The 20,012-nt window shown below is 44.7% G+C and overlaps 1 protein-coding gene and 1 long non-coding RNA gene across 2 annotated transcripts in view; one reads left to right on the top strand and one right to left on the bottom strand.

Annotated features, from left to right (window-relative positions):
* The window catches only part of CARD11 (caspase recruitment domain family, member 11), a 155,912-nt gene that overhangs the window by 94,204 nt on the left and 41,696 nt on the right, over positions 1–20,012 (top strand). The window contains exons 2-5 of the mRNA XM_011956975.1: positions 5,963–6,094; positions 15,343–15,555; positions 17,168–17,305; positions 18,576–18,901. Coding sequence (XP_011812365.1) covers positions 6,088–6,094; positions 15,343–15,555; positions 17,168–17,305; positions 18,576–18,901 — 684 coding nt within the window. The 5' untranslated portion in view covers positions 5,963–6,087. The remainder of the gene's footprint in view (positions 1–5,962; positions 6,095–15,342; positions 15,556–17,167; positions 17,306–18,575; positions 18,902–20,012) is intronic.
* LOC105522446 lies at positions 16,039–19,082 on the bottom strand. The gene is made up of 2 exons (XR_001003445.1): positions 18,605–19,082; positions 16,039–16,528 (listed from the first exon to the last, which is right to left on the bottom strand). It is a non-coding gene; the product is annotated as an uncharacterized LOC105522446 (long non-coding RNA).

The following is a 20,012-nucleotide window of genomic DNA, read 5'->3' as shown; positions in this document are numbered from 1 at the left end:
CAGAGCATAGTGAGGCCCTGTCTCCACACACACACACACACACACACACACACACACACAACACAGTATTAAAGAGGAAGATTAGGCGCTCAGGAAGCAAGGAATATAATTGGTTCGATTAGATGCTATGCTTAATAAACGTTAGCTGGGATGATTGCTAGTTTAATTAAGATCAGATGATGTGGAGTTCAGGGAGGCTGAGTAGGAATCTCTGCTCTTCCACTTATTGGCTGTGAGATCTCACTCCATTATTGAACGCTCTGATCCTACCTTCTCATCCATAAAATGGGAGTAATAAAACCACCTAATTGAGCTTCTGTGAAGATTAATCAAGGTGATATCCATGAATAGCCAGGTACACAGTCAGCAGTTTCAGCTTAGGAAGGGGTGAGCTGACTCACAAGCATTGCAAAAGATGGAACGTGGTGTGTGTGCAAAGACTGAAGATAACTATTTTGTTCTTCATACTTAAATGCATTATCCGTATTTCCAATGACTGACATGTGGTTTTTTTCTTTTAGTTAGTTTTATTTTTTATCAAAGTAATACATGAGTCATGCAAAGGAGCAAAATACACCAGGCATGGTGGCTCATGTCCGTAATTCCAGCACTTTGGGAGGCCAAGGCGGGTGGATCGCTTGAGTCCAGGAATTCAAGACCAGACGGGGCAACATGACAAAACCCCATCTCTATTATATTTTTTTAATTAAAAAATTAAAAATAAGAAAGTAAAATAGGCTTGTAAGAAAAACATCGCTCCTCAACCCAGCCATCATCATCCCTTAGTCCTGATACCCAGAGGCAATCACTTCAAACTCTTCTTCAGGCCAAGTGCAGTGGCTCACACCTATAATCCCAGCACTTTGGGAGGCCCAGGCAGGTGAATCACTTAAGGTCAGGAGTTTGAGACCAGCCTGGCCAACCTGGTGAAACCCCATCTCTACTAAATATACAGAAATTAGCCAGACATGGAGCTTACCTGTAATCCCAGCTACTCAGGAGACTGAGGCAGGAGAATCGCTTGAACCTGGGAGGTGGAGGTTGCAGTCAGCCGAAATCGTGCCACTGTACTCCATCCTGGGCGACAGAGTAAGACTCCATTCTCAAAAAAAAAAAAAAAACCTAGACAGAAAAACAAAACAAACAAACAAAACCACCTCGTTTTCACCTTGTTTTCTTCTGTTATTTCTTCTGTTCTTTTTCACTAGGTCTAAATAATGTTTGCCTTGCTATTTGTTGATATATTAGTTTTAAGACATTATCGATTGACATACTGTTAGATAGATGAGAATTTAACTCTCTTTTACTAATAACCCATTCAAAGCACTTCCCCTTCATTCTCTCATTACATTAGGTCACAATCTGTTGCATTGATTACTCTGTGGTGGTTATATTATTATAACTAGGTAAATATTGTTCATGTGAAGGCAAGTTGTGTGCTATGATTTTCTTTCTTGTCTGTACTTTTGTTTTTTCCTGGAGTTAATATTGCCTCTTTTTTTTTTTTCCTTTGCATTTGCTTGGGGTTTCTTTTAAATGTACTTATTCTTAATTTTTTCTCATCTGACTCTCAGATCTGTCATTTGCCTAACAATATGATTTCCTGAGTTATCAAATATATCAGGAAATCATTCTGTTTTTCCCCTGGCCACCTCTCCCTTGTGGACCCTCCATGACCCTGTTGCAATCTTGGCTGATCGCTCCTGGCCGCTTTGCTTTCATCCTGGGACTTTCCTTGCTGCTTCCCCAAGTAGATTCCTTGCTTTGTGAGCTCCATACCTTCCTCTTTATTGCTGACTTCCTCTTTTTGCTGCATCGTATCCTCTAGTAGCTTCCAATGAAAAGGTGCATAGGAGACAAATATTTGGAGTTCCTGCTTTTCTGAAAATAATTTCATTGTATTTTCACACACAATAGTTTGCGTGGATATAGGATCCTAGGTAAGAAAGTATTTTCCATCAAAAACGTGAAGGCGTTGCCTCATTTTCTCCCAGCTTCCAGTATTTGCATTGAGGAGTTTGATGGTATATTTGCTTCCATTCTTCTTCATGTGACCTGAGGTTTTCTCTCTGGAAGCTTCTAGGGTCTTTTCTTATTCCCTGGTGGCCAGAATTTTTGGAACAATGTGCACTGAGAAGGTTCTTTTCCACTGATTGTACTAATATTCAAAGGACCTATTAAGTCTGAAGTCTCATGCTCTTAAATTCAGAGAATTCTGTAATATTATTTCTCTGATAATTTCATCCCTTGATTTATATTCTATCCCTAGAAGATATATAACAAGAAGACACAGTCATTGTCATCTCTTTTTAGGATTTCTATTTATTGGCTATTAGACCTTCTAAATGGATCTCATTCCCTCCCCTCTTATCTTCCTTCTCTTTAACTTTTTATTTAACTTTTCAGGAAAGTTCCCCAACTTTATCTTCCAAGCCTTCCACTGATTTTAAATTTCTGCTGCCTTATTTTTAATTGCTAATAACTTTTTCTTTGATCGTTCCTCTTCTTAGCACCCTACCATTGCTTTATGGATACAATGCTTCATCTCATCTCTAAATGATTCTTAATTATCAGGTTATGTTTTGGGGGTTTCTTTTGAGACAGGGTCTCACTGTGTTGCTCAGGCTGGAGTGCAGTGGTGCAAACATGGCTCACTGCAGCCTCAATCTCCTGGGGTCGAGCAATCCTCCTGCCTCAGCCTCCTGTGTAGCTGGGACTACAGGTACATATCACCATGCCCAGCTAATTTTTTGATTTTTTGTAGAGACAGTGGCTCGTTATACTGTCTAAACTGGCCTCGAATCCCCGGGCTCAAGCAATCCTACCACGTTAGCCTCCCAAAGTACTGGGATTACAGGTGTGAGCCACTGTGCTAGCCAGGTTATGTTTTTTAAATTTTTCTCTTATTCTGTGCATTGTCTGCTTCTAGCAGGTTCTTTGTGTCCCTGTGACCCTTTTGATCTCTGCCTTTCATGTGGAGACTTTCCTCAACCATCAAGTGATCCTTGTCTATCTATTTATTCTAAAGTGAGAGGCAACAAAAAACAGCATTTTCCAGCCAGACATGGTGGCTCACGCCTGCAATCCCAGCATTTTGGGAGGCCAAGGCTATTGGATCACCTGAGGTCAGGAGTTGGAGACCAGCCTGGCCAACATGATGAAACCCCATCTCTACTAAAAATATAAAGATTAGCCGGGCATGGTGGTGCATGTCTGTAATCCCAGCTACTTGGGAGGCTGAGGCAGGAGAATCACGTGAACCGAGGAGGCAGAGGTTGCAGTGAGTGGAGATCGTGTCACTGTACTCCAGCCTGGGCAACAAGAGCAAGACTCCATCTCAAAAGGAAAAAAAAGGAAAAAAAGAAAAACTAACATTTTGTTTGTCAACTAGCAGGCTTCATTGTGCGGTGAATGGGCATTGATTGTACTTGGAAAACACCACCATGAGGAATCTACAGTGCACTAAGCAATTGATTCTGCTTTTGAGAAGCAATAGTTGTTCTTTTTAACCTTGAGCCAGTATCTGCCATCTCAGAGCACAGTTTTCACTCTGTCTTAAGCTTATATGTAAAAGTGACATTTCAGGGAGCTTTTGCACATATACTTTCTGGTTACAACCCTTTAAAAAGGTAAACTTAAAAAAATAAAAAGCAATTCTAGATGCTATATAGTAGCTATCAAGGGGAAGTCAGAAAACCTTGGGTCCAAATCCTAACTTTATGCTAAGTATAGGAACTTGAACCTCTCTAAGCATTTGTTTTGTTTTGTTTTGTTTTCAGAGATCTCCCTCTGTCACCCAGGTTAGAGTGCAGTGGTACCATCTTGGCTCACTGTAGCCTCGACCTCCCAGGCTTAAGTGATCCTCCTGCCTCAGCCTCCCAAATAGCTGGGAGCACAGGCGCGTGCCACCATGCCCAGCTAATTTTTTGTAAAGACGGGGTTTTGCCATGCTACCCAGGCTGGTCTTGAACTCCTGAGCTCAAGTGATCCGCCCACCTCAGCCTCCCAAAGTGCTGGCATTACAGGCATGACCCACCGTGCCCAGCCCTCTCTAAGCTTTTGTTTTCTTGGTTGTAAGGTGGTGATGGTGATGATAATACCGCCTACCTCAAAGAGTTCTGGAGGTCCGTCAGTGACGTCTAACAAAGTGTCTGGCACACCCCGGATAGTCTGTAAGCACGAGGGATGATGTTTGGTCTGTTGCATGTTATACCTCTGAGCCAGTCTTGCAAGTGGTCAAGAGATTGACTTTTAATCCTAGAAATCTTCCCTGACCTGAGGACCAAGTTCCCAAATGCTGTCATCAAAATTCTAAGGGCAGAAACAGCCCAGCCTTAGTATTGGTTTTCTTGTGCCTCGGTTTCCCCAACCTACATTGACATAGTGGGTAGGGGGTAGGGGTAGAATAGCAAGGGGAGTTGTTCAAGCCTGTTTCTCCTTTTTTTTTTTCTTTTGGAAACAGAGTTTCACTCTTGCAGCCCAGGCTGGAGTGCAATGGCGCGATCTCGGCTTACTGCAACCTCCACCGCCCGGGTTCAAGCGATTCTCCTGCCTTAACCTCCCAAGTAGTTGGGACTACAGGCGTGCGCCACCACGCCCAGCTAATTTTTGTATTTTTAGTAGAGACGGGGTTTCTCCATGTTGGTCAGGCTGGTCTCGATCTCCCGACCTCAGCTGATCTGCCCGCCCTCAGCCTCCCAAAGTGCTGGGATTACAGGTGTGAGCCATCGCGCCCAGCCCTGTTTCTCCTTTCTTGTAATTAAAACCTTTCTTTTTTTTCTCTTTGAGACAGGATCTTGCTCTGTCACCCAGGCTGGAGTACAGTGGCACAATCATGGCTCACTATAGCCTCAACCTCCTGGGCTCAAGCGATCCTCCCACCTCAGCCTCTTGAGTAGCTGAGATACAGGTGTATGCCATCAGGCCAGATAATTTTTCTTTTTTTTTTAAAAGATGGGGTCTCACTATGTTGCCCCAAGCTGGTCTTGAACTCCTGACCTCAAGCAATCCTCCCACTTCAACTTTTCAAAGTGCTGGGATTATAGGCATGAGCCACCATGCCTGGCCACAATTGAAGCCTTCCTTATAATTTTTTTAAAGCCTTTTTTTTCTGATGATAAACACATTCTCTTTTTTAAAAAATGCAGACGGTGTAATTTCCCTCTGTGTTTGCTGACTGGCCTGTGGACTGCTCTGCTGCCTTTGCAGAGGCCCCGGGTTCTGTGATTTCCTTACCTACCCAGCCCCGGCCCCCAGCCCTGTCCCAGCCACAGGGCAGGGAGGCCGTGAGGAGACCAGGGAGATGGTGTCCTCCAGAGATGCCTGTCACCACCACCTCCCCTTCTCTAGAAGGAGAACTGACCCTTCCCCCAAAAAACCCAAACCCCCAGCTGGGCTCCTAGATGGCTGAGCGGGACATTAGCGGTGGCCTCGTCAGTCACCGTAAGGAACACCGCCCTTGGGAAATTACAGCGTGTGTGGGCCACCACGTGTTCCTGCCCAAATCCATGGCAGGCTGGAGGTTAAAGACATAATTCACAGTGACGGGAACTCTTCAGGGTTTGGGAATGGGGTTTGCTGCTTTTGACCTAATGAATTAGCACTGATTAGAGTGGCTCCAGTCTGCAGAGGTTTCCATCAAAGCCTTTTCCATCAAAGATCTTCCACACTGGCCACGAGCATGCCCAAGGCTCCTATCTTCCCTCCTCCCCATCCCCAGGGCTCTCGGGGCCTGTGTCAGTGGCCTCTCAGGCTGTCCACTCCACGGGGTGGGACAGAAGCCTTTCTCCCCCTGTAGCCCCTGGTGTGGGGTCCACTCTGCCAATGTCATCGAGGGTGACATGCCCCTCAGGACTTCCTGGCCTTTTCTTCCAAAGCCGAGCATCGCTTTGATCCCAGAACGATTCCCTTTCCCTCCATCCTCTGCCTCCCGCTCCAAGGCTGATTATCTCTTCCTTTTCAGATCCCGAGCACTGCAAGTCCAGATGCAACGGGAGCCTGGCTCGAGGGAAGACAAGATCCGGCCGGAAAGTGTGAAAGTCACACCCCAATGACGGGATAGCAGCCCTTGTGTGTGAGCACCCCTCCATGCCAGGTACTCCGCATCTGTTATCCCCTCTATACCCCTCTACATCATGGAGAGACAGGGTCTTGTTCTGTCACCGGGGCTGGAGTGCAGTGACGTGATCATAACACTCTGCAGCCCTCCACCTCCTTGGCTCAAGTGATCCTCCCATTTTAGCCTCCCAAGTAGCTGGGACCACAGGCACACACAACCAAATCTGGTGAATTCTTAAATTTGTTGTAGAGACAGGGCCTTCCTATGTTGCCCAGACTGGTCTCAAACTCCTGGCCTCAAGCGATCCCCCTGCCTCTGCCTCCCAAAGCACTGAGATTACAGGCAGGAGACACTGTGCCTGGCCGTTCCTTTATATTGGAAAAAAGGCAAGTGAGGGTAACCTGAGACTTGGCGGAGGGGCTCGGGTAGTGAAGGGAGGGAAGGGCAGGGATCACCTCTGACACTAGCTGGAGCTTGGGAGACAATCAGAGAAAAGGCTGTCGGGCCCAGGATGCAGTTGTGATAAGATTGTGGGGCTGGCAGAAGGCAAACCTCGCAGGGCCTCAAGATCAAGATCAAGATGCTGAACATGGGCCAGGCGTGGTAGCTCACACCTGTAAATCCCAGCACTTTGGGAGGCCGAGGTGGGTGGATAATCTGAGGTTGAGAGTTCGAGACCAGCCTGGCCAACATGGTGAAACCCTGTCTCTATAAAAAATACAAAAATTAGCCAGGCACGGTGGTGGGCATCTGTAATCCCAGCTACTCAGGAGGCTGAGGCAGGAGAATCACCTGAACCCAGGAGGCCGAGGCTGCAGTGAGCCGAGATGGTGCCACTGCACTCCAGCCTAGGCAAAAGAGCAAGACTCTGTCTCAAAAAAAAAAAAAAAAAAAGTTGATCGTGGTTTGGCATGGTGGTCATGCCTGTAATCCCAGCACTTTGGGAGTCCAGGGCGGGAAGATCACTCGAGCCCAGAAGTTTGAGACCAGCGTCAGCAACACAGCAAGACCCCATCTCTACAAAAATAATTTTTAAAACATTAGCTGGGCATGGTGGTTTTGCCTGTGGTCCCAGCTACTCAGTAGGCGGAGCCAGGAGAATTGCTTGAGCTCAGGAGGCAGAGGCTGCTGCGAGCTGAGATCACATCACTGCATTCCAGCCTGGACAACAGAGTAAGACCCTGTCTCAAAAAATAAAAATAAAAAAAGATTGGAACTTTATCATAACAGCAAGAGGAAGCCACAATAGAGGTCTTGAATGAGTGAGTCGGGACGTGAGGCCAGCAGCTCTCATGGAATTCATCCTCCGGTGGGTCACCTCCAGATCCTTTGGTTCCCAGGGAAGGTGAGCAACACAGCCCTTCCTGTGGAGTCTGGCCTGGGGGCCTGGCACTTGCTTTTCAGCCATTTGCAGAGAGACTCGTGTGGCCTAGGACCTGTCTCACACTGGAAGTCAAACCCTGCCGAAGGTTGGGTCCGAGCTGCGGGTTGCAACAAGCTCTGGTTAAAACTTAGGCAGGGACGGGCCATCCAACCTGCAAGGCTGTTAAAAACAGCTCAGAGCCTCGGGGCCTCTGGGTGCATTTCTGAGAAAACTGCCTTCAAAGAAACTGCCCAGAGCTTGACAGAGCCGCGGGGTTCGTCCCATCCTGGTGATGAGGCTGAGTCAGCCTGAGTTAGAGAGAAGTGCTTGAAGGTAAAATACATTTCGAATTGTATCTGAGACATTTTTTTTTTTCTTTTGAGGCTGGCTACACTCTCCATAGATTTAATTTCCATGAAATATTTCATACATATAAATATGTATACATAATGTGTATCCATGAGACAGAGAACAATGACATGGACACTCATGTCCCCAGGGGACATTCATGGCCCCTCCCCAGGGGAAGCCACCATTCTGATTTTCATCAGTCCCTTGTTTCTTGGTATAGTTTTGCCGTATATCCTTAACAGTAGGGTTTCGTTTTGTATGTTTACAAAAAAAATTATGCTCAGCTGATGTTTTGTATTTTTAGTAGACACTGGGTTTCGCCATGTTGGCCAGGCTGGTCTTGAACTCCTGACCTCAAGTGATCTACCCACCTTGGCCTCCCAAAGTGCTGGGATTACAGGTGTCATCACCACGCCTGGCCAAATGAGATAATTTCTATAGAGGGTCAGGCCCGGTGCCTGGCACACGTGCAGCCCAGAGGGGAAGTACTTCCTGTTCCGCCAGCAGGGCGTGCGGCTGCCCTCTCTGCAGGGTTCCAGAGGATGCTGTTCCTCCCACCGGGGCTTGTGTGGGCGGCTGACACTTACCACCAACCTCTGAGCAGCTTGCAGCTCAGGAACTGTGTGGGAAATGTCTTTGCACCCTCTGTTCCCAGCCCAGTGCTCAGCACAGAGCCAGTTCTCACTCGAGTCGGCTGAGGATGAAGAGGCCCTTTCACTCCAGGCACTCACAAACTGGTCGGCTTTCCCAAGTTCCTCTTCACCCCTGCTTGCTAAGCAACTGCGCTGCACAGGGGCATTAACGACGGGACAGGTTTCAACGAGATCCAGGGTCTGCGATTTCACTGCATCTGGGGTAGGAGGGTCTCTTAACCGGGCATGGTGGTGTGCGCCTATAGTCCCAGCTACTTAGGAGGCTGAGGTAGGAGGATTGCTGGAGCTTGGGAGGTCGAGGCTGCAGACAGCTGTGAGGTAAGAGCATCCCTTTCATCTCTGCTTTAGAAAGATTTTGCCCTAGTTATTTTCTGCTTAGCTGACAGGCTGCTGAGGTGGCTGCACCGGGTCACCCCGGTCCCGGGAGGAAGGCTTTCTATCTCACTGAGCACTCTTGTAACAGGTGGTTGGCATGTGCCAACTACAGCCTCCTTGTTCATGAAGGCTGATAAGTAATGCTTCTTGGTCCATCCAGACCTGCCCGTCTTCTTGCCTTGAACTGCTGTTTAATTCCTCGGCACGGGCCTTCTGACCCCGCAAAAGGTGTAAGCTTCTTAACACCTGACTTTCAGCTCTCTTGTGCATTCATGGTGCTGAGCAAGTCTTTGTGCTAAGTAGATGTATTTACTAGTTAGGAGGCTTTGGGCTTGCAAATCACAGTAGACTCAACTTCACAAGGCTTGGAACAACGAGCATTTATGTTTTACAGGAGTCCAGAGGCGGGAGGAGCCCAGTGCTGGTTCATTCAGTGCCCAGGAGATGACATCAAGGACCGAGGATCTTTCCAGCCCTCATCTCAGGGTGAATCCTCAGGATGGCAGAGCAGAGAGCTGGAAAGACCCTCGGTCCTTGATGTCACCTGAGGGGTACAGGCTGAGGTGCAGCGACCCAGACTATCACATCCATCTTTACACAGTCACAGCCAAAAGCCCAAGGACAAGGTGTCCCTGTTAAAGATCAAGGAAAACCTCCAGAGCTGCCCCCAGTGTGTGTTCCTGCAGGTTGCATGGCCAAAAGCACTTCACCTGCTTGTTTCTACACTACTGGTAGAGACCAAACGAGGGCCGCTCTTTGCAGCTCAAAAGATATTCAGCCTCCCTGAAGCATCAGACTGCCTGGTTTTTGGGGGGGAAAAAAAAAAGGATTCCGTTAGCAGGAAGTCAGGGGGTAGTGTGGAGAGACACCAGCAGTGCCTGCCACGTAGTCAATAAATAATTCATTGAATAAAATTCTTAGGCTGTCCACTTCTTGAAAATAATAAAAGCAAGTACATTTTCCTTTGTGAATGCAAATGATCACGTGGTCATGTTGTCAGAATGAGCCATTGTTGTGGGCATGTCTATGGTGTTGCTGGCTATGACTCAGGTGGCCAGTGCCATGTGTTAGCAAAAGGCTTGTAGAGGTCAGGACTTAAGGCAGGGAACTAAGGAGGTTGTCGTCTATGCAAAGTTCATTGGATTGAATGGAGACCGAATCCTCATTTTTAATTACTTTAAATATAACTTTTGCTCACAACAGCAAATACACATTTTCACTCAAGGCACTTTGGTTGCAGGGAACAAAATCACACCTGAAATATCTCAAACTGTCCAAGAGTGGTGGCTCATGCCTGTAATCCCAGCACTTTGGGAGGCTGAGATAGGAGGATCATTTGAGGCCAGGAGTTTGAGACTAGCGTGGACAAACTACAGCACGGTGGTGCATGCCTGTAGTGAGACCCTGTCTCTACAAAAAATGTTCAAAATAGCCAGGGGTGGAGGCATACACCTATAGTCCTAGCCACTCGGGAGGCTGAGATGGGAGGATTGCTTGAGCCCAGGAGTTTGAGGCTGCCATGAGCTAGGATTGCCCCACTGCATTCCAGCCTGGGTGACAGAGCGAAACCCTGTCTCTAAAAATTTTTTTTTTTTTAATTTAATAGCTCAAATTAATGGGGAAGGTGGAGGGATATAGAAGGCCTACAACAAGGACCAGACACCACAGAAGGCCAAGGTTCATGAGGTTGGGAACTGAGTTATGCACCAAGAGAGATGACCCCGGCCATCCGCTTCTCATGGAACCTCGTGGTCTCGCCATAGTGCCACTTGGCAGACCAGCTTCCTCTGCTTGTTTTTCTCTTCTCTGCCCTGATAGCCTTGACCTGCCTGCATGTCTCTTCACCCTGGCTGAGCTCCAACCTCCATGGCTACACCAATGCCACCTTCTAGCTCAGTTGCCCCCAGCACACTCACCCATCCCACCATATATGAAATCCCCAGGTCCAGGAATTTGGCTGTGGCTAAAGAACATCTCATAATGATAAAATGGTCAATCCACTGGGAAGCTATAAGAGTTATAAGCATGTGCATCTATCAGAGCCCCAGATACATGAAGCAAAGACGGACAGAGCTGGAGGGAGAGATACACAATTCAACAATAAGAGTTGAAGACGTTGGCCGGGCACAGTGGCTCATGCCTGTAGTCCCAGCACTTTGGGAGGCCAAGGCGGGTGGATCACCTGAGGTCAGGAGTTCGAGACCAGCTTGGCCAAAATGGATAAACCCCGTCTCCACTAAAAATACAAAATTAGCCAGGCGTGGTGACAGGCGCCTGTAATCCTAGCTACTCGGGAGGCTGAGGCAGGAGAATCACTTGAACCCGGGAGGCAGACGTTGCAGTGAGCCGAGATCACGCCATTGCACTCCAGCCTGGGTGACAGAGTGAGACTCCGTCTCAAAAAAAAAAAAGAGTTGAAGACGTTATTACTCTACTTTCAATAATGGATAGAACAACTAGGCAGAAGATCAACAAATAAGAGACTTGCATAGCACTATAAACAAACCAGACCTGCCGGGCTTGGTGGCTCACACCAGTAATCCCAGCATTTTGGGAGGCCAAAGCAGGTGGATTACTTGAGATCAAGAATTCGAGACCAGCCTGACCAACATGCTGAAACCCTGTCTCTACTAAAAATACAAAAATTACCCAGACGCGCTGGCGGAAACCCAGGAAGCAGAAGCTGGAGTGAGCCACGACTGCACCACTGCACTCCAGCCTGGGTGACAGAGAGAGGCTCTGTCTCAAAAAAAATAAATTAGACCTAACAGACATCTGTAGTACACTCCATCTGACAGGAGCAGAATAATACATTAATCTATGAACTAAGTTCCTCCCAAAATCAATTTGGCCTCTGCCCAGGAATGAACAAGGACAGCTTGGAGGTTAGAAGCAAGATGGAATTGGTTACGTCAGATCTCTTTCACTGTCAGAAGTTTTGTTATAAATTTTGCAAAGGCAATTTTACCTCCTCTCTTACAAAAGTAGAAAAAGAAGTGCTAACTAAACCTAAAGCAAGGAAAAGAAAGGAAATAATCAAGACTAGAGCAGAAGCAAATGAACCTGAGAATAGAAAAGGAATGCAGAGAATTAATGAAACCAAAAGTTGGTTCTTTGATATATCAACAAAATAAGAGAAGATGCAAATTATTAGAATCAGAAATGAAAGGGGGGAAATTATAACTGAACTTACAGAGATAAAAAGAATTATGAAGGGAACTGTGAGCAATTGCTGCCAATAAATTGGATAATTTAAATATAGTGGACAAATTCCTAGAAAGACACAAACTACTGAAACTGGCTCAAGACAAACAGAAAATATGAACAGACCTATAATAAGTAAGAGGCTGAATTTGTAAAAATAATCCACAAAGAAAAACCCATGCCCAGATGTCTTCACTTGTAAGTTCTACCAAACAAAAGAAAAATTAATACCAATTCTTAAAAGCCACTTCCAAAAAGCAGGAGAGGAAGCAACACTTCCTAAATCATTCTGAGGCCAATATCAAAAGCAGACAATGACATCACAGGAAAAGAAATACCCTGATATACCCTGATATCAAAACCAGACAATGACATCACAGGAAAACTACAGACCAATATCTCCTATGAATATGAATGCAAAAATCCTATTTTTAAAAACTGGCTAATTAAATCCAGCAACATATAAAAAGAATTACATACCATGACCACGTGGGATTTATGCCAGGAATATAAGGTTGGTTTAACAGCTGAAAGTCAGGTAGTGTAACCATATCGATAGAATAAAAAACAAAAACCACATGGCAGCCTCAATAAATGCAGAAAAAGCATATAACAAAATTAAGAACCCTTTCAGGGTAAAAACATTCAATAAACCAAGAAGGTAAGAAAACTTCCTCAACCTGATAAAGGACGTCTATTCTAAAAACAAAAGCAAAAGCCTACAGCTAATATCATACTTGACAGTGAAAGACTGGATGCTGTCCGCTAACATCAGTAACAAAACAAGGATTCCTGCCGTCAACACTTCTATCTAACATAGTACTGGAGGTATTTTAGCCAGAGCAATTAGGCAAGGAAGAGAAATAAAAGGCACCCAGATTGGAAAGACAGAAGTAAAACTATCTTTATCTGCAAATGACATGATCTTATATATAGGATATCATAAGATGTCTCTAACAAATTATGAGAACTAATAAATGATTTCACAAGGTTGCAGAATATGAGGTCAATATACAAAAATAAATTATATATCTATAGACCAGCAATGAATATTCCACAAATGAAATTAAGAAAAAAACTCCCATTTACAATATCATCAAACACAATGAAATACCTAGGAATATATTTAACAAAAGAAGTGCAAGACTTGTACACTGAGAACTATGAAACATTGCTGAAAGAAATTAAAGAAAATTTAAAGAAAGACATCACCATGTTCATAGATCAGAAGATTTAATATTGTTAGGTAGCAGTACTCCCCAAATTGATCTAGATATTCAGCAGATTCACTACCAAAATACCAACTGCATTTTTTGCACAAATTGACATCCTAATCCCAAAATTCGTAAGAGTTGTAAAAGGCACCTAATAACCAAAACAATCTTGAAAAAGAACAAGTTTAGGAGACTCATACTTCCCAATTTCAAGGCCTACTACAAATCTACAAATCTTCAATAATCAAGACAATGTAGTACTGGCATAAAGATACACATGTAGATCAATGGAATAGAATCAATAGTGCAAAAACAAATGTTTACTTTTATGGTCAGTTGATTGTCAACAAGGATAGCAAAATCATTCAATGGGGAAAGAATAGTCTTTTCAAACAAACTGTGCTTGGACAACTGGACATCCACACACAAAAGAATGCAGTTGGACCCCTACCTCACACCATACACAAAAATTAATTCAAAATGGATCATCCTCAATGTAAGAGCTAAGGTATAATATTCAAAGGAAAAAAACAGGAGTAAATCTTCATCCTCTTGAATTAGACAATGGTGTTTTAGATACATGCCAAGAGCACAAGTGAAAAAAAGAAAAAAATAAATTGGACTACCTCAAAATTTAAAACTTTTATGCTACAAACAATGCTTTTAAGAAAGTGAAGACAACTGACAGAATGAGAGAAATATTTGCAAGTCATATATCTGATAAGTGGCTTGCATCCAGAATATATAACAAAATCCTACAACTCAATAATAAAAAGACAAACAACACAATTTTAAAATGGGCAAAGGATTTGAATGGACATTTCTCAATGCACAAATGGCCAATATGCACATGAAAAGATGTTCAACATCGTTAGTCGTTAGGGAAATGCAAATCAAAACCACAATGAGATGCTACTTCACACTCAGTAGGAGAGCTGTAATAAAAAAAGACAGACAATAACAAGTGTTAGCAAGAATACGGAGGAATTAAAACCCTCATGGCTTGCTGGTGGCAATGTAAAATGATGCAGCTGCTTTGGAAAACAGTTTGGCAGTTTCTCAAAATGTTAAATATAGAGTTGCCATATGGCCTAACAATCCACTCCTATGTATCTACCCAAGGGAAATAAAAACATACAGTCACACAAAAACTGGTACATGAACGTTCATAGCAGCATTGTTCATAATAGACAAAAGGCAGAAGCAACTCAAATGTCCATTAGTGAATGAACAGACAAGCAAAATGTGGTGTGTCCATGCAATGAAAAAATCACTGAGCAATTTCAAATAAATGAAGTCCTGATACATGCTACAAAAGGAACAAACCTTGAAAAGTTGCTAAGTGAAAGAAGCCAGCCATGAAAGACCATAAATTGTAGGATTTCACTTGTATAAAATGTACAGAAAAGGCAAATCTATACAGACAGAAGGTGAATGAGTAGTTACATGGGATGGAGGGGCAGGGATTAGAGGGAAATTAAGAGTGGCTAATAAAGGGTGAGGAGCTTCTTTTTGAAATGACAGAAATGTTTTTAAATTGATTGTGGTGGTGGTTGCACAATTCTATGAATATACTAAAATCATTGAATTGAACATATTAAAAAGGTAACTTGTATGGTATGTGAATTATATCACAATAAAGCTGTTTTTAAAAATGAATGACTTAGATCTGTATGTATCCACCTAGATAAATCTCAAAAAAAAAAATGTAGAGGGAGAAAAACATGTTGAAAAAGGAAATATACAGTATGACACCATTTATGTGAAATTTTAAAACAAAAACCAATAGTATATATTGTTTAGGGAACTATACATTTTTAGTAAGACATAAAAACTTGGATGGAAAGGGTAGACTGCAACCGCAGGATTTTCCCTCTCTGCCCTATAAATAATCTTTTAAAAATTTTATGGCTTAAACTTCCATTGTTTATGTTTAGTATATAAGGAAATATATATTTTTATATTCATACCCCTTTTCTTAGATAAAAGGTAAAATGCCATATATACTTTACTGTACGGGACTTTTTTTTAACTTAATATATTCTAGAGATCACTCCAGAGGAGTTTATAGAGCTGTTCCAGTGAGACTCTTTTATTAAGCTTGTTGGGGTTTATGTCTAAAAGGAGGAGGGCCAGAGATGGATGACTACATGGAGACGCTGAAGGATGAAGAGGACGCCTTGTGGGAGAATGTGGAGTGTAACCGGCACATGCTCAGCCGCTACATCAACCCCGCCAAGCTCACGCCCTACCTGCGTCAGTGTAAGGTCATTGATGAGCAGGATGAAGATGAAGTGCTTAATGCTCCTATGCTGCCGTCCAAGATCAACCGGGCAGGTAACCTTAGGACCTCTTTGCGGGACAGGGAGGGCTACAGCACACGGCAACTTCCAGACATACCCTTTGGTAGCTGTACCAAAATGAGGTTGCTCTAGGTCAGGGATTTTTAAACTGGGGTCCACAGACCACCATCCACTCATCTGTGTACAGAACTCAAGCTGTCTGTGTATAGAACGCAAAGAATGCGTAAGCTGGGAGTGGGGAAGAAATGCCGTCTTTATTTTACTAACCTCAACAGCAATTTAGCATTGCCCTCAATTGCAAATGTCAGGAGGCCACGAATTACAGTAGTGATTAATAACTCCTGTGACTTAGGCAACAATGAAAATTACAGATCTCTTCCTATCACTACAGCTACTGCAAATCTCTCAAAATGCCACTTACACTCATCTCTCTTTCAAAATTACAGTACTTATTAGATCTGCCAAAAGGTCTTGCTATTTAGTGCATTAATAAAGAAGTATGTTACTGAAACACAAATTTATTTAATATTTGATAACTGGATTTTATTATAATTGGTTTCTTTTGTAATCTGATGTACTTTATCTGTTTAAAAATATTATTCCGAGAAGGGTTCCACAGGTTTTTCTAGCCTGACTTCCAGGGTGGTGGTTAGGACACATTATCATATTCAGTAAAGGTAATAAATATGGTTTGTGAAGCTTGTTTTAATTGTATATTATGTACATGTGTATACACATGTATTTGTAGAGTTATCTTTGTTTATGGTCACTAGACCACAATGTTAAATGTTTTTCTTTCTATGGATCAGTTTAGAAGGTTTGATAATCACTGTCCCCCAGCGTGGCTGGTGGTAAATGGCTCATCAGCTGCGACTCTCTGGCATCCATGGCAGACATCACTAATCAGCATGCTTTCCCCTTTGGAATATTTCTCAAAACAGTACTGCAGGCAGCTTCACCAAACCATCGGGGTTGACATCACATCAAATTTATTTCTCCTGTCGGTCCTAAGGAAGAAGTCGAGTTTTAAGATCTACCTTTCTTCTTCTATATCTCAGAAGAAATATCTGAAAATAAAATGTTTAAGGAAGGGCCCAGAAATGTAAGCAATAAGTGGAATCAACAGTATAGAAACTGGGACCTGCTGGGGAAATTACACTTAAGGTGTTTCCAGGTTGTATCATAATCCCAAAGAAAAGCCTAGAACTATCCCTGCTTCCTATGATTTTTCCTAGCCCCTCACCCAAATATTTATCTTCCTGCTCTCAATCCCAGAGAACCATATATTATTCCATAATTTTTATCGTGTTTCCAATGTCCTTCAGTCATAGAAGACCTGGTGCCTACATGGTTCATTTTGGCCCTGGTCAGTTGGGAAACCTCAAAACTGGGGCGGCAATTCCATTTATCCTGGTTCTACCAACTTATTAGAAAAAGAAAACAAACGCTCAACGAATCCCTGCAGAGGGCCTGGCACTTTGATTTACGTCATCTGGGCTCCAAGATACAACTCAGAAGTGATAGAATGTGGGGAGACTGTCTTCTTAGAGTTGACTGAAGGACACAAGTCCAGGATGAGACCAGCCACAGAGACTTGTGTTCCATCAGATACCTATTCTCACAGAGTGATCTGGTCTTTCCCCTAGGCCGGCTGTTGGACATTCTACATACCAAGGGGCAAAGGGGCTATGTGGTCTTCTTGGAGAGCCTGGAATTTTATTACCCCGAGCTGTACAAACTGGTGACTGGGAAAGAGCCCACCCGCAGATTCTCCACTATTGTGGGTAAGTGCTTTTGTCATTGGGAACATCAGGACTCTAATAGGAGGGGCGTATGTGTGAGTGTGTGTGTGTGTGTCCTCAGGAGTGGCATGGTTCTAAAGCTGTGAATCTATGACATATAGAACTGGGGTCTGTCAACTACTTATTTTGCTTGATGATGAAAGATAGGTTAACAGGGGCAAAGTGAAGCAGGAGCCAAGAGAAGTGGGTGTTCACGGACCATCCCCCGTGAATGGCGCCGGGTGGAACACAAGTTCATTCTACCCAGTAGATCTTGTCCTTGCCTTGACTACATTCTTTCGGGTGTCTCATGGGCCAGAGCCCTTGAGCATCTTGCCTTCTTAATCTTCCTTTCTAAACATTCTTGAATCAATCTTCTCTCCCTCCCCAACACTTCCCACAGTCCAGACTCCCACAACCCCATCAACTCTCTGTATCAATTCCCAATCTGTTTCAGTGCTTTCTCCATTCTTCCTCCCCTATTTAAAACCTCTGGTGGTTTTTCATTGCTTCTTGGTAAAGACCCAGGTCTTGTCCAAGCACAGTGGCTCATGCCTGAAATTCCTACACTTTTAGAGGCTGCAGCCACAGAATTGCTTGAACCCAGGAGTTTTAGGCTGCAATAAGCTATGATCATGCCCCTGCATTCCAGCCTGGGTGACAGAGTGAGACCCTGTTTTAAAATATAAAAAAGACTCAGGTCTTTAATGCAGCCCACAAGGACCCTTCATGATCCAGTCCCTGCTGACACCCCCAGCCTCACCTTTCTCTTCTATCTCTCTCCTTCAGCCACTTTGGTCTTTGTTCAGTTCCTGAAATATGCCAAGTTCCTCCCTTCTCCCCATATGGCCTTGGCAATGTTGTTCCCCTTTCCTAGAATGCCTCTTCCCTCCCAAACTTAACATTGTACCTCAACCATCAGGAGCCTTCTCCAACCCCCACAGACCACGAGGCTGGATCTGGGCCTCTGCCACACACTCTCATAGCTCCATCTACCTTTACTTTGTGAAATCCTCACGGTCTGTAATTCTGCTTGTGGTGATCATTTGATTTTTTTAAATGCGTTTCTCTTATTACACCATAAGCTCTCCCAGGGCCAAAGCTGTGAGTCTTGCTCACTCTGAATCCCCAGTACCTCGTGGGCAGAGTGAGTAAAGAGCTCGGCACAACGTTAGTGACTGAGTGAGTGAATGAATGGCACCTGCCCTGCGTCTGGAACCTCCTTTTTCCACTTCCCAGTCCTCAGGCCTGACTGGGTGCCCCCTCTCCACAGTGGAGGAGGGCCACGAGGGCCTCACGCACTTCCTGATGAACGAGGTCATCAAGCTGCAGCAGCAGATGAAGGCCAAGGACCTGCAACGCTGCGAGCTGCTGGCCAGGTTACGGCAGCTGGAGGATGAGAAGAAGCAGATGACGCTGACGCGCGTGGAGTTGCTGACCTTCCAGGAGCGGTACTACAAGATGAAGGAAGAGCGGGACAGCTACAATGACGAGCTGGTCAAGGTGAAGGACGACAATTACAACTTAGCCATGCGCTACGCACAGCTCAGTGAGGAGAAGAACATGGCGGTCATGAGGAGCCGAGACCTCCAACTCGAGGTGAGGGGTGCCCAAGGGCTACTCCGCCAGGGTGACCCAGGGGAAGCAAATGTCACCGGGGCTCAAGTCTCCCATAAAGCAGGTACAGGCACATGCACATGGTCTGCCAGAGCTTCGTGCCAGCCAGGTGAGAGGGAATGGAGGACACAGGGCCTCTAGGGGTCCTGGGTCCACCATGCGCCTGCACAGGTACCCATAGTGCTTAGCGCTACCGGTTCAGCGCCTACGTCCCCTATGCACATGAGCAGACATGCGCACAAGGACCGTCCTAGTGCGGCTTTCCACCTCTGGGTCCAGATTGACCTTGTGCATGCGCACGCAGACCCGGTGGGGCTCCCAGAATGCCTCACTCCGCCAGTGAATTAAGGAGATTTACGTCTTTCTTTTATCTTATTTCTTTACTTTTCCTTTCTTTTCTTTCCTTTTCCTTCTTTCCTTTCCTTTTCCTTCCTTCTTTCTTCCCTCCTTCCTTCCTTCCTCTTTCCCTGCTTCCTTCCTTCCTCTCTCTCTTTTCTTCCTGCTTCCTTCCTTCCTTTTCTTTCTTTCTTTTCTTTCTTTTTTTTTTTTTTTTGAGACAGGGTCTTTCACTGCCCAGACTGCAGTGGTGCGATCATGGCTTGGCTCACTGCACCTTCACCTCCTAGACTCAAGTGATCCTCCTGTCTCAGCCTCCAAAGTAGCTGGGACTACAGGTGCCCACCATCACACCAGGCTATTCTTTCAATTTTTTTTATAGAAAAGGGGTCTCACTATTTTGCCCAGGCTGGTCTGCAACTCCTGGGCTCAAGTGATCCACCTGCCTTGGCCTTCCAAAGTGGTGGGATTATAGGTATGAGCCACTGCACCCGGTCTCATTCATTCCTTCTGTTTATTGAGTGCCACCAGGTACCAGGCTTTTTGTTTTTGGTTTTGGGGGGTTTTTTTGGACAGAGTCTCACTCTGTCACCCAAGCTGGAGTGCAGTGGTGTGATCACAGCTCACTGTAGCTTTGGCCTTGCAGGCTCAGGTGATCCTCCCAACTTGGCCTCCCAAGTAGTTGGAACTATAGGTACATGCTATGCCAGCTAACTTTTTTCTATTTTTTTCCTACCTGCCCCCTTTTCTCTATTTT

Source organism: Colobus angolensis, unplaced genomic scaffold, assembly GCF_000951035.1.
Source record: "Colobus angolensis palliatus isolate OR3802 unplaced genomic scaffold, Cang.pa_1.0 Scaffold43, whole genome shotgun sequence".
Taxonomy (NCBI): domain Eukaryota; kingdom Metazoa; phylum Chordata; class Mammalia; order Primates; family Cercopithecidae; genus Colobus; species Colobus angolensis.
The sequence above is the reverse complement of the archived record's forward strand: the minus strand, read 5'-3'. Positions and strand labels throughout refer to the sequence as shown.